This window comes from Liolophura sinensis, chromosome 5, assembly GCF_032854445.1.
Source record: "Liolophura sinensis isolate JHLJ2023 chromosome 5, CUHK_Ljap_v2, whole genome shotgun sequence".
NCBI classification, from domain to species: Eukaryota; Metazoa; Mollusca; class Polyplacophora; order Chitonida; family Chitonidae; genus Liolophura; species Liolophura sinensis.
The window spans coordinates 9,786,800-9,802,510 of NC_088299.1; the positions used below are offsets into that span (position 1 = coordinate 9,786,800).

The window sequence follows — 15,711 nt, forward strand, 5'->3', positions numbered from 1 at the left end:
GCTGGCGGCCGTCGTAGAAGTGAAATATTTTTGAGTACGGCATAAAACACCGATTAAATAAAAAAATAAATTTATTTGGGTTCGACATACTTAACAGTTTGACAACAAGAAGTGATTAGGTGTGTGCATACACTATGTCTTCTTGTGACAGGTCGACTCTTTGCGGCTTCCGAAGTATCATGCCGAAGACACTAGACATGAAACCCCAAACAGTCACATCATACTCACACCGGGCCAGGCAGTGATGTTTCTTTCTCTAACCTCTTGCCAAGCCAGGTGGCAACAAGTGTGATTTTTAAACATTTTAATACTTGTATGATCCGATTCGGATTTGAACCCAGTTGGGTCTTCCGAGTTCGAGGAGGACCTGCATGGTGACAAAAGGCGAATTGGAGCCAAATAACCAAACTCCATCCCACGTTTAATTCCCCTGGGCAATATTGCTGTATACTTGTATAGATATAATAAAATGAATGAGTGAATGCTTGGGGTTTAACATTGTCCTTAACAACTTTTCAGTCATATGAGCGAATTGGAGCCAAATAACCAAACTCCATCCCATGTTTAATTCCCCTGGGCAATATTGCCGTAGACTTGTATAGATATAATAAAATGAATGAGTGAATGCTTGGGGTTTAACGTCGTCCTTAACAACTTTTCAGTCATATGAGCGAATTGGAGCCAAATAACCAAACTCCATCCCATGTTTAATTCCCCTGGGCAATATTGCTGTATACTTGTATAGATATAATAAAATGAATGAGTGAATGCTTGGGGTTTAACGTCGTCCTTAACAACTTTTCAGTCATATCACGACGAGGAGTCATTAGGTGTGTGTGCACATATAACTGTGTCTTCTTGTGGCCGGGCGAGTCCATGCCGCTAACGTGCTGCTGTCGCTGACATACCATGCTGAAGACACCAGACATGACATCTACCCAGCCACATTATACTGACACCGCAGGCCAACTGGTCGTGTCTCTTTGCTCCAACTTCTTAGTACTGAGGCCCAAGCGAGGTAGCAACATGTACCATTTTTAAAGTCTTTGGTATGACCCGACTCGGGTTTTATCCCGGGTCTCCGGCCTGATTTCGAGGTGGACGCTCACATGTATGAGTGTGTATGTAACAAGAAAGTTCTTGTAAATGAATGAGATACTTGTTCATAAAATAATTAAACGTGAACAGAATCAATTAAAAACGTGTACGAAAATATAAGATAAAAATATTCCATCTATTATCAAATAAGTGATTCGTACGTGGCTGTATACTAAAGATGTATATATATATATATATATATATATATATATATATATATATATATATATATATATATACAAATGTACATACATATGTACAAATATTTACATGTATAAACAGAAACAAATGACTTCGCATTGCCTAAGATAGTTCCATAATTTCAAGCTGAACGAAACCCCAGGAAAGTGGCAGACTTGTATATGACATACGTGCGGCCATACCCGAATTCTTCACTATATGACAAATATCATTCTGTTTGACATTTACTCGAGAGCCCAACACGTGCACTTTCAAAACAACCCGCAGGGGTTAGAAAGGTTAACAGGTCACGTGAGTGATGAACGACCAATGGAAACACTTGTTGTAAACAAGTCTGAATGTGCCGGGATACGTTAGCGTCTTGGTGAAGTAGTCTGTAGGGTCTGAGTTAATCTCTTTTAATTGCAGATGTAGGTCATTATCACACTTTTATTTTATCATAACCGTTTAGTCTCCAAAAGTAGGAGAGATCGCGAGTAGGCATGGCTGATAGAAGCTACAAGGATGGCCGTGATACGTCAACGCGACTGTCAGCAACAACAACAACAAATGGTGGCGCGGGTGGAAGCTTGACACGGTTGACATCGAGTAGCGGACAGATGCAAAACTTACTGCAAGAATTCCGCGGCCTTTATGAAGGCAGACTTAAACGTCTGGACGAGTCCGGTAAAACTGGGGAAGACACACAGAAGGTAATGTGAAGGTTTTCTAAATTGCTTGTCAAGTTGCGTCCATTAAAAAAAATGGCGTAAAATGATTGACAGCTGATCACTTTCTTGATTCGTTGATCGGTGCGTGTTGAAGCATGAGGATTTCACTTTACCGCCTTGCTGTTCATATTACAGTGAAAAGGACTGTCAAGCAAATGTTATGGTGCTACCGTCTGTGTGCACAATTTAAATGTTCATTAACCATATATACACACACGCCCACAGCATGAAATTAAAGTTTTGAATGTACATGTAGAAGGAAAGAAAAAATGTATATGACGAAACTGAAGGTATGACATGTTACTTACTCTATTTCTCTACAGTAGTTAATGATGACATCACAGCATCTTTCACCTATGTTCCCATTTTGTACAAGCATGCAATGTTAAAATCAGCATAGTGTAAATACATGTATATGCTTGTCATTTGCATGCTATTATCAGGAAAGTTGCAAGTAGTAGGCTACAAACTCCAGTGCTATAGACTCCAGTCTGGCAAGAAATTGTTGAGCAGGAAAAGATACTTCTTTATCAGTACATATAGACATGTACATGTATAAATAAGTTTGTACTGAACAGCATAAACACAGAAAAATTCTGATCAGAATGGCAGGATGAAATGCACATGATGGTACCATGATGGGCCCGCCATGTGCAGACGATGGCGTCAGCATGGCGGTAGAGAGTGGATCAGGTTTGGCCGGAGTGTGGGCTTATGATCCGTCCATGATGGGTGTTGGATATTCAGCTAGACTATTCATTGTTATTCACTCATTGCTGACCTATTTAGTCTTCTTTGATTTCAGTGTTGATTGAATCATTGTTGACTTTAATCTGTAGGTTTACAGGCAGTTGTAAAGACTAGGGTAATATTTATGTATAACTTTCTAGGTCACTTCTTATGTCAGTTCATTCATGCTTCCCTGAATGAGGCTGGCCAGATATTAGTTCCTTTTCAGATTTAGTACACATTACAAAAGCATGTGACACATGCACATATGCATTCAACCCTTACCAAGCTCATCTGTCTTAAAAACATCTAAAAGCCCCATCCTAGGACATCAAATGGAGTCGTGTAGTGGTATAAGCAACCGCCTAAGGACCCAACATGCTGTCTGATGGAAGTGCGAATCCAAAGCATTACACAACAAACAATGTAAATCCATTCAAAAATGTATGAACTACGAATAATACAGCTCAGAAATTTCACATGTGACACGTGCCAGTAACTAGATTGATAAACGTCATGTTTACGTTTTTCTTTGTATACAAATTGAATATCTCCTCATTCAGTTTTAATCAGTGAAAGTTCAGTAAAAGGATGTGACCGTGGGGAAAAAAAATGACGTAAGAATGCACGTGGAAATCAACACGTAAATATTACCCCATTCTTTACAACTCCCAGGTTACTTTCCCACATGGATAAAGAAGTATGTTATCTTTCTGTTTGGCGTTAAATCATAGGGCTAAAACAGCTCTCCAGAATGGGCTTAGAGTTAAATCATAATAATTTATATAATTTCAGACAAACGCCAACATCGGTCTATGAATTGCTTTTCCTTTATTGACAGTGCTCTCCTGTTTGGCAGTTTGTGCAGGAGTACAGGAGTCCTGTCTACCAGTATGGGAACCCTGTCTATGGGCACACAGATCGAGCCTACTGGTTCAAGCAAGAATGCTTCATAAATGAATTAGAATCAAGTTTCATCTTTAATGAGGCTGGATGATTGTTGTTTTTACTGGTACTTCCATGATTGTATAGTACATGTATATATATCTGCCTTGTAAAAGCTATCATCTGCTAATTCACTTTCCTTTTTCTTTGGACAGACTCGTATGCGCATCCTGCAGTCTTACGTGAATGATCTCAGTGAACAAAATGAAGTTTTGGTTCAGACGGTGGAGGAGTTAGAAAGAGAGGCCAATGAGCGAGTCACCCTGTTAGAATCCAAACTACATAAAACAACTGATTCTGTAAAGGTAAGTAGATGTAGGTGTACTCACCACTGATTCTGTAAGGGTAAGGACGTGTACATGTACTCACCATTGATTCTGTAAGGGTAATGATGTGTACTTGTACTCACCCCTGATTCTGTAAGGGTAAGGACGTGTACATGTACTCACCACTGATTCTGGAAGGGTAAGAACATGTTTGTCTACTCACCACTGATTCTGTAAAGGCAGGGACGTGTACATGCACTCACCATTGATTCTGTAAAGGTAGGGATGTATTCATGTACTCATCATTGATTCTGTAAGGGTAAGGACATGTCCATGTACTCACCACTGATTCTGTAAAGGCAGGGATGTTTACTTGTACTCACCGCTGTTTCTGTAAAGGTAAGGATGTGTACATGTACTTAGCACTAATTCTGTAGGGATAAGGATGTGTACATGTATTCACCACTGGCTCTGTAAGAGTAAGGACATGTTCATCTACTCACCACTGATTCTGTAAAGATAGGGATGTGTACATGTACTCACCACTAATTCTGTAAAGATAAGGGCATGTAGACCTACTCACCACTGATTCTGTGAAGGTAAGGGCGTGTACGTGTACTCACCACTGATTGTTAGAGTAAGGGATTCTGTAAAGGTATTAAGGGCATGTACATGTACTCACCACTACTTCTGTAAAGATAAGGACATGTAGGCCTGCTCACCACTGATTCTGTAGAGGTAAGAATGTTTACTTGTACTCACTACCGATTCTATAAGGGTAAAGACGTATGCATGTACTCACTGCTGATTCTGTAAGGCTACCGACGTGTACATGTACTCACCACTGATTCTGTAAGGGTGAGGACGTGTACATGTACTCACTACTGATTCTGTAAATGTAAGGGCATGTACATGTACTCACACTGATTCTGTTAGGGTGAAGGATTCTGTAAAGGTATTAAGGGCATGTACACGTACTCACCGCTGATCCTGGTAGGGTATGAGATTCTGTTAAGGTATTAAGGGCATGTACTCACCACTGATTCTGTTAGGATAAGGATGTGTACATTTACTTTCCACTGATTCTGTAAAGGTATTAAGATCATGTGCATGTTATCACCACTGATTCTGTAAAGACAAGGACATGTTCATGTACTAACTACTGAATCTGTAAGGGTAAGGACGTGTACATGTACTCACTACTGATTCTGTTAGGATAAGGATGTGTACATGTACTCACTACTGATTCTGTAAGGGTAAGGACGTGTACATGTACTCACTACTGATTCTGTAAGAGTAAGGACGTGTACATGTACTCACTACTGATTCTGGAAAAGTAAGAATGTGTACATATATTCACCATTGATTCTGTAAAAAGTATGGACATGTACACATATACTTATGAATTGTGTTATGTTAACATGTAAAATGTTAAACAAGTAGTTTGACCCAGGCTGTTGCTTTCACAAAGCATTGACAGCAGTTAGAACAGAGGAGGTGAAGCAACGTGCATACAAACAAGAGGTACAAATATGTTTTTAGCTCCTCATGCTCACTGGGTGTTATATGTATCCAGTAAACTGCTGTGCATGAAATGCGACCTTCACCTTTGTTGTCACACTTCTTGGCCTGCACAGTTGCCCTTGATTCCAAGCCATGTGTAGATCAGGCAGTTATCAGACTGCACAGGTATCCCTTCTTCCAGACTTACATGTAGTTACATGTACAGGAGTCTGTATAGGTAGTTTAAAATATCATTGCTGAAGTACTTGTACATACAGTCTCCAGATAAGCATTTGTTTATATATATTAGATTACCACATATGTCCATGTAAGAGGCAACTGAGTAGACTTCTGTATATCTATGCCAATACCATGTAGCTTTATCTATGTCAGATTCAATACTGAAATTGATGGAAACTAGTTAATATTAACACAGAACTTAACAGGTTGTTCCTTCCACACATTCTTATTACATGTGGGCGGAAATGTATTGTGGCTTTGATTCTATATGTATGCAAATGTCAGCTTTATTCACAAGGTAGACAGGACAACTTATCAGGCATGATGTGCATTAATGCCATAATGGCTGTGAACTTAGACTTGCCTCAGCTTGAGCAAGGGAAATGAATAAAGAATCAGTTAGAATTTCCCGCGCTCTGTTCTCATTATACGTTTCCACTGGAGCATGGCCTGTCTGGTTAGTGGGTGATTGCTGTACAATGTGTATGTACATTTGAACAGGGTTTAAACGATAGCACAGTTCATATTTCCTTTTGTTGGCCTCTTGGTCCTCAAAGCCCCAAATGCTGGTCCCTTATTCTGAGCCAACTGACCTGTCGTCAGTTGCACTGGTCAACAGTCACGAACCAATAATACAGAGAATGGTTGTCTGTGGTATTGAGAGATAAGCCATTCATAGCTCAAGTTATATCCTCTTTTATGATATCTGTACATATATGGTGTTACATGAAGTTTGTAGGCTTTGTACACCATCAGTGTTATGTGCACGTATGACATGTATACTGTATACACGTGGGCCTTTTGGAACATGATTCGGTTAAGGAGAGTCTAGAATATCAGATGACCAAGACAAGATAAGAACTCCAGAGTGCGGGGGACTACTCTATCAAGTGCACACTAGCATAAGCCTTTTTGGCTATGGTTGAATTGCGTGTACTGTACTGGACTCTGAGCCTTCAATGATTTTTCTGGAATTCGTGCGTTTTTGCTGAAATGCTTGCAGAAGTGTGTGTCACATATTTGTCAAAATTCATTACCATGGTGCATTGTTACATTCTTACCTGACAGAAACTAGAGAAGGCCCATGTTTAGGTGTGGATGTTTTGCAGAAACCAACACGTCAAGGATTTATCAAGGATTATACTGCATGTATATGTACCAGTGAAGATTTTTTCTGATCAGGTTGAACAAATTCTGTCATTATTCTGTCGTGTCTTTTTTTGAAATGAAAATCTGCAATTTTTCCTGTGTATGGTTATGATTATTGGATATTTTCCCCGGGATAATTCTACTGAGAACTGAATCTTCATGTACCTGTTCAGCTGGCGTGATTTGCCGGACAAAATGTGAATCGTGTTTATTTGATGGTGTCACATTTGACGAGGGCATAGACATGTTCACGTAATAGTTTGACTGGAATCTGTCTTCACCAAAGGACTTTGTGTTGTGCATTTTTGTGCAAATCTGCATCATGGACAGCAGCAGTAGATCCCTGACTCCTCATTATAAATGTGTCACGTGGAAAAACCCAGTGGAACAACCAGTCTGTTACAAGGTAGGACACAGGAACAAATGTATACTAATACATCATGGGTGTTCTTTGACCCTGTCTTCAAATCTGTTTTACATGTACTGTGTGAAAAATTGATCCTGCTGCAAAGGATCTACATATTGTATATGATCCAGTGCTGTACATGCGAATATACAATATGAATCGTATATGTTTACGTATCAGTCTAGCAATTGAATGTGATCATTAACTTGTTGAGTTGCATTGAATTAAAGGGAGCATTGCTTTACCTATGTAACTGTCAGCACACGTGCAACATGCTGTATTATTTCCAGTACATGTATACATGTACATGTTCATCTATGCAATGGATCAATAGGAGAGTTTCGAGTTGGAACTCTTTTGTCTTCAAATATTTTTCCAGAGGCACAAATGACATCTCTTTCCTTTAGGAACTCCTCAAGTTCAGATTATCAATTTTCTCTGCTTAAAATAACTTCTTATCACTTTAAGACACAAATGTAATGGTGAATGTGATCAAAAATAGTTGCCTAACACTTTTGACAGGCCACATGATACAGTTGGAGTTTTTCTACCTTCATCGACAAAAGAGTTCAAACTCAAAACTCCCTCATTGATGTCTTTGCAAATCATACCATATGGACGCACAAGCAATATGTTGATGGAGTTGCGGTTGTGGATATTGCGTCTAGTGGAATTCTCTGTTTATGTTTGATTTCACTGCACATCTGACCATTCTCATGTAAAGGGTTTTCCTGCATGATGTACACCAACAGTTCAAAGATACATGATATATTCATAGAATCATAATATGTATTACATGTACATTGCATTCAGTGCCTGTGTAAGTACATGTATTTCAAAGTCTGGAAATAAACAGCACCAATTAGTATTTTAACAGGGGCCAGCTGTTTGGTAGATGAAAAGTTTCCATACAAATAACATGGTAACTTTTTTAATAGCATGAATAGCTGGAAGATTTGCCATTCTCTCTTGCACTAGCTTCAGAATTATTTCCAGACTTGTACCTATATGTACCTGTGGCTATATGTACATGCACGTAAGGTAGAATCAGGAAATTATAATAGTTTTCCCAACAGCCTACAGCGTTACAGGTTTAGAGGTGAATGCCACAGTGCATACCTAACACTGGGCAAACATGTTTGAACAAAGATAATTCCATTAAAAGTCAAACTGTAAGAACCTGTCCTAAGCTGGGGGTATCAGATTACAACACAAACCACTTTTTTATTTGGCCCATACTCCAGGCAAGTTCAGACACATTTCAGGGTTTAGGGGCGAGGAAAGTACATTTTATTAATTGTGTGTCTATGCATACAGTGGTGCACTGTGAACATTCAGCTAATTCTCTTTTCATGCACCCTCCCCCCCCCCCCCCCCCCAAAAAAAAAAAACCAAAAAAAAAAAACCCCCTCAACCCTTTCATTGCATTGGGGATATCTCGACTTGCACCTCTGGAACATGTTTTTATAACCTCGGTGTTGATCTGATTAAATTTTTAAGCCAATGCCTTCATTTTCCTCATTTATACAGGATTTTATACATTTGGGTAAATTTCACTTTTACATTATTATTAGAATTTCTCACAAACTTAACAGTGACTTTTATCACTCCATTTATCCACATTACTGTTAATTGCATATAACTACTGAGGTGCAATGACCCATGAGTGCTGTAAGTTCAAACCTAGCTCATGCTGGCTTCCTCTCCAATCGTAAGGTCTGTCAGCAATCTGCGAATGGTCATAGGTTTCCCCTGAGCTGTGCCTGTTTCATCCCACCACAATGCTGGTCTCCCTGTTATAAGTGATATATTTTTCAGTAGGGCATAAAATACCAATCAAATAAAGGAAGAGTTGATCACTGATCAATCATATGTGTATAAAAAGGATCTGTAACGTTCTTCAAACATAACTTACTTAACTTATCTAGGCTTACCATACAGATTTCACTACTGTTTCTTTATTTATTTATTTTGAATGATGTTTTACAGCATGCTAAAAAAATTTCACTTATACGATGGCAGCCAACATTATGGTGTGAGGAAACCAGACAGAGGATTTCATTATTGTGCATTGTACATGTAGGTGTGGATAAATTTGTCAGTTCTGTCGTAGAACTGCATTAAACTGTATATTAATTACTTTTCCTGATAAGATATATAACAGTGAAACCTTTACTCATTACCTGTTATTTTTTGTAGGAGTACATGGCCAAGGCCCGAGATTACGAGAGGGAACTGAGAACACTGTCAATAGAGAAAGCTCGTGCAGAAGCTTTGCGAGAGGTGGGATATGCTGAACCAATGTACTTATGTCTTAGGAAACATGCAAATATGTCACCAGTTATATGCAGGTGCATATCAATCACAATTGATCTAATGGGAAATAGATGACTAGCCATGAATCTCGCAGAAATGGATTTAGTGCCATCACATTAATGACAGAAAGTTTGTAAATGAGTTTAGTTAGTGATGATATAGTCTATGTATTTTTTTTTCTGTGAGATTGTAATACATGTGATTGCAATGTACAAGTTCAGTGTATTGTCATGTGTAAATATTGATGGCTTGTAGGACCTTCAGACAAGGCTGTCCCGCCTGGAGGCAGACAACTCTAAACTGAGAAAGGAACAGACAAACCTGAACCATGACATTGATGCCTTGATCAGTATCATCAGTACAGCTCGTTCTACTGGTCGCTGGCAGGTTAGTCAACATGGTGGAGAAGTTTCTAAACCATCCAACTAATGAACCGGGCCTTGGTCCAGAATCTTGTCAGAGGCTACAGAGTTTATTGTAACTACATGTGAGACTATGTTAAAAACAGTCAACGTAACTTGCGATGGTTTTGTGGAACAGAGCAATGGTGTCAGGGTTATGCTTTGATACCAGTTTGTTCCTGATAGATATGTAAATACTTGAACATTATGCAAACGAATTTTGATATAAGGCTTAAAACCTTTTAGAATGCTATGAGAGCTTTAAAAAAACAGCTAGTGAAGAGTAAGACGTGACCAGTAAATTATTATCAGTAAATTATAAGTTGATGCATTAACCAAAGGATCGCTGTGGCTGTAAGGTGTTTGGTAAATGAGGTTTCATTCCGAATAGGGATCTAAGCTACAGCTTGAAATCAGGATATTTGTTGATGGTTTATTCGTTACTCTGCTTTCCAGAAGAATAAATATATTATTGGTGGATTTATGATGCTGTTTTATTGCTACAAAGAACATAACAAAAACAGTAACATTTTTATTTGTTTGTTTCTGTTTGTTTTAATTGGACATATTCTTTTGCATAATAACTTTCAGGTGGACAATGTCAGATTTCGAGAAATTTCGATTGAACAAGTTTTTGGGTCATTCAGTGAGAGTTGCCACCATTGTAAGTATTTTCTGTCTGATGTCATGAAGTTAATGAAGATATACTCATTAATATTATGTGTAACAGTTTTGGGGTTATGGTGTGATTTCTATGTTGTGAATGTCGGGAATGATACCAGTGCTTGACTATAGACACTGTCTCAGGCCTTCATCTGCTTGTTCTCGGCTAACAATTTTGGGCACAGTCACAAATACAATAGTCACGTGTAGCTGTTGTAAAACATAATCTTAATTGACTAATGAAATTAATGTCTATTGGCAATAAGTTTCCATCGTTGTAGTGAAGCACTGTGATTTCCCTGCTTCAGTCTGTGGCATGAAAAAAATCTTTCCCACAGCGACTATGTTGTAGACACCATATTTCATCTTGAATTTTGTAACAAACAGTAAGGTTATATTTTTTTGGTGGTTGATACCCTACTGCTATGTTAATGTACATGTAGCTGTGCATAATAATGAAGACTGACACTTTGACAATTGGAAATTCATACTCTTTGGCTGGATGAACCTTTAAAGGACAAAGCATCATTTGGCTAAAACATATTGCAATCGAAAACAGGATCGTCAAGCTTTTTAAAAAGTATCATACGTCATTGATTTAGTGAGATTTCCCCGAATGACATGTAGAACAATACTGCACAAATGGCTGGTGTGAATCAAGGCAGCCATCTTGAAATTTTGATCCAATCAAACATGCTGCTATCAGGTTGCGTTGCACTGTGACGAAGTCTTAATCCATTTACTCCATGAAGTGACATATGATAATACAGGACTACTGCAAAAGACGTTCTGAAAAAGAAATGCATGGATAGGGAGAAAGGATGTCCTATTCAATATTGTTGCCAATATCTCTAAAAGATTTCTTACAGCATGTAGAAAATGTGCAGTGCTTGTTGGCCTTGTGTATTGCAGGCAGGTTTCTGATGCATCAGGGGATGTCAGCAGGCTAAGGGACGCCCGGGATGAGTTAATGCGTAAAGACGATATTATCAATTCCCTCAGGCAAGAGTTACGATCATCCAGAAGGGAGTCGGTAAGGCTGTTTTGGTTTTCATGACCAATTTATGACCTGATGAGCAAAATTTGAGTTGACTTGGACATGTAATGCTGTAGAAACATGAGTATTCAGTTTTGTATAGAATATTTCAGTTCTAATTTGATGTCAGGGAAAAAAAATCAACCACACTGTGTGAATGATGCACACATCTTATCTTGTCTGTAATGTTATACATATTGTAGCTTTAAACCAGCACAATGCCTGTTAAGCTATAAACACTTTAAAACACTTACCAGTAACATACATGCTTGTCAGGTCTTATTGTTGTTTAAAGAATGTCTTGATGACAATTGTGATGGGTAATTTCAGGGAGAGTTGCCATATAGCTCATCTGACCCCAGCTCAGACAGAAGACATGCAGAGCTTTCAAGGTTGAAAACAGAGCTGAGGCTTTCCAAACAAAAATCAGAAGATCTGCAGGTTGAGGTAAAGTAACCTGTTTGATTTTGATAACTGTACATTTGTTCTTGTCATCATGGATAGAATTTCATCCACTGTGCCCATCTGAATTTTTCAGAATAGATGTAATGTAGATGTTTTTTTCTCACGAACATTCCAACAAAGACTTGATGTGTTGGAGTTTATTTTACACACAGTTAATAAGGCGTGATCCAAATTGAAGCTAAATAAAGACGCTCTAGTGGTATTGCTCTTTTTGGTGGTTTTTGGCTGTTTGACATTAGACGTAACTGTTGCTCTTGGAACAAATTACACATCGCCACAGGTATAATGGGTACATCGGTCACCATTAGCTGAAGTAATATAGGCGAAACCTTCAGGCAAGTCTGAAAATAAGTGCTTGACATTTTTTAAACACCTGTTCAATAGTATAATACTTGACCTATGTAACCCTTGTCCAATATTATATAACATGCTAAAATTCTTCAACCTTTTTAATCCCTAAGGCACTTCTTTTAGTAGAATTCATGCTTACCATTATTGTGAAAATGACAGTAAAAATGACTTGCCTGTATCACTAAAGATGCAAGCTTGATAAAACTGCACAAATTATTTCTCTACACTCCACGACACTAATTCTCTCAGAATGATTAAAAAAATTGGTCACAACACTGGGTGAAAAGGTTGAAGAATTAGCTTAGATCATACGTGACTTGACACTTTCTCCAAAAGGGTGGTTTAAAAAATATTAAGATTCTATTTTACATTCTGTATTAAAACTGTTCTGTGTGATTTACAGTTACAGTCTAAGGACAGACGCTTTGCTGGACTGCAAACCCAGGTGTCTGAATTACGCAATGATTTGGCATTCAAAGAATCTGAGGTGAAAACTCACACACAAACTGTCAAAGTGCTACAGGAGAAATTGAAACATTCCACAGCAGAGGTAAGCAGTTTGTCATGGTTCATAGAACGATAAGACACTTATGGAATTATCCTTGAAAGTCTTGTTTTTTTGACCGGATATCTCTCCACATCTGTCATGTAAAACTTTCATTAATAATTATGGATTATGGAGACTTCAATAACAGTTATATCATTGTTGTACAATGCTGTCTTTGTGTTAGATTTTTCTGAATGTGATCATATCAGACAATGGGAAACTCTGTAAAACTCCTTTCTGCCTGAATCAAGATGATCAAAAGATGTGAACTAATTTGTACTTTCCTCTAGTACGTCATAATTATGAATAAGTGTCTGCTCATAAAGTATATGTGAAGTAAAAGCACACTGCAATGCCACATAAGAAAGCAACACGTTCTACTATCATTTTGACCTTCTGTGTAGATCGTCCTTGAGTGTTCCCATTGAGCAAGTTTTACCTTATCTTCACGCTTAATGAAAAGAATTCATATTGTCTTTATTCAGTTAAGTAAAACAGAAGAAAATGTACGTCAGCTGAAGCATGAGGCCTCTTCTCTACAAGATATCCATTCCCAGACCAGACTTGATGTGAGTTTTACAGCTAAAGATTTTCAGTCATCTAGAAATGAATTGGTAGCAATCAGTTCTAGTTTGTGTTGTGTTGCTATAGTAGTTTAGCAAGGAAAACTGTGTAACTTGACAAACCTTCAGTCGTTGTAAGGTCGAGGCCTTTGTGGGCCTCCGTGATAAGCATGCTTAATGACCCAGGAGCCTCTCATCAATGCGGTCACTGTGAGTTCAAGTCCAGCTCATGCTGTACGGCTTTATGTGGGAAGATCTGTCAGCAACCAGTTACTTGCGGATGGTTCTGGGTTCTTCAGGGCCCTGCCCAGTTTCCTTCCACCATAAAGCTGGCTGCCGTCGTATTAGTGAACACAAATCAGATAAATAAATAAATAAATAAATAGTTGTTAAACCACACCATTAATATTTTTTGTTTTATGTGGCTGAAAGAATCCTTTTTCAATGTCCGAGGATATAAAACTAAAAATACGAACTAATTTATGGAAAATCTCATTTTCTCCTGTTTTAGATGCATTTAAAAAGCAAAAAAAAAAAAAAAAAAATTAATTAGAAAGCCTTGAAAAAACAGGGAAAACCATGAATACATCAACATCAGACAAAATGAAAAACTGGATGCACTATTGTATTTTTTCTGGTTTTTTTTTTTTTTTTTTAATTTTTAAACAATTTTTCAGCATCAGCTTGCCCAGTAAAACACAAATTCTATTACACTTCAATTCCTTTTGTTACATACAATGCACTGGTTGGCTCTATGCCAAGTGCACATTATCTGAGTTGTTAGATACCTTCCATCACGAGACAGAAGCGTTTGACTTCTGGACGGGTCTATTGTAGTTCTGTGGGTGGATAGAGGTTGTTCTTTACATTGAAGAAAGCAGACGACAAATATAAACAAAGAAGCAAAAGGGCTATTTTTTTCTGTCGGAGCAAACGTTTATCTTAAAGAAGAAAAGTATCAGGTTACAGATAATTAAAGCCTATAGGAATGCCACACAAAAGAGATAATAATGGTTTCACGAAAAGTTTTTTTTTTGTTTACATACAGACCTGATAATTCTTCCTCCCAGTCTTTCTTTCAGCGGCCTCTTCTAAGCGTCCCAGTTTACCACAAACCATGGTATGGCAATCACCTAAGAAAGATCGGATCCATAATGTCTGATATTTCCCGCGATGTAAAACTTATCCACCGGTACACAAATCACTGCGTCCAGGCTACGACAGCCACAGTTCTTGCTGATGCCGGGTTTTTTTGTGATGGCCGTTATGTCTGTGACAGGCCACCGCAATCAATCCAGTGTAGGGAGTTATGTCACCAAACGGTCCGTTTCAAAACGCTGTGAAATCAGCATCATCCTGCATGCTTCAAGTGTGTTATCAGAAAATGCTGAGAGTGAAAATGCCGTTGAGTGAAAATACTCCCATGTCAGTCACGCCACTCCCAGTGCAAATGCCCGACGCTGTCGACTAATAATACACGTAACAGTGGCAATACCATCCAAATGGCAAAATTCCAGTTTTCAGTCACGCCTCAAAGTTTTGGATGGCTGTTCAACAATGCAACAATAAATAACAGCAGAGCACATCAACTTCCCATCCTCTGGATAGAGGACTGGTTGCAGATTGTCCTTTTCAACTCCCAATCCTTGTTTGATGTTTATCCGAGTTAACATTTTTTTATCCACAATGTTCAGTCCGTTTACTCATGTTTTCTCTACGCAAACGCTATTGTCTGATTGCTGCCAATATATTGCCGTTGATATATTTCAAAATTTGGTACATCATGTGACCTTTATGCAGGAGTGTGATGTGTACATTTTACGTAACTGGCACGGCGCACTGGGGGAAACATGTGCATGGGGCTGGTTTAATGTACATATAACTTTGTACAGATTGTGTCATTACAAATTTAAATTGTGATAGCCATCCATTGTATTTCACAATACAATAAACACAAATCATATTTATTTTCATGATACCTTAAACATATAAATTATAATATATTTATTTGCTTACTTATAATAAGCATAAACACATATCTATGATTTTTTTATTGTTTTGTTATTTATCAACATATGTTGAGAAATTAATATTGAATTGAAAATGTAAAGTGAAGTGTTCC

At 38.1% G+C, this 15,711-nt stretch overlaps 1 protein-coding gene across 1 annotated transcript in view; it reads left to right on the top strand.

Annotated features, from left to right (window-relative positions):
- Positions 1 to 1,651: 1,651 nt before the first annotated feature.
- The window catches only part of LOC135465440 (golgin subfamily B member 1-like), a 61,687-nt gene continuing 47,627 nt past the window's right edge, over positions 1,652 to 15,711 (top strand). The window contains exons 1-9 of the mRNA XM_064742679.1: positions 1,652 to 1,991; positions 3,839 to 3,988; positions 9,447 to 9,530; positions 9,819 to 9,950; positions 10,556 to 10,656; positions 11,540 to 11,660; positions 11,994 to 12,110; positions 12,883 to 13,029; positions 13,512 to 13,595. Of these exons, the coding sequence (XP_064598749.1) occupies positions 1,782 to 1,991; positions 3,839 to 3,988; positions 9,447 to 9,530; positions 9,819 to 9,950; positions 10,556 to 10,656; positions 11,540 to 11,660; positions 11,994 to 12,110; positions 12,883 to 13,029; positions 13,512 to 13,595 (1,146 nt within the window). The 5' untranslated portion in view covers positions 1,652 to 1,781. The remainder of the gene's footprint in view (positions 1,992 to 3,838; positions 3,989 to 9,446; positions 9,531 to 9,818; positions 9,951 to 10,555; positions 10,657 to 11,539; positions 11,661 to 11,993; positions 12,111 to 12,882; positions 13,030 to 13,511; positions 13,596 to 15,711) is intronic.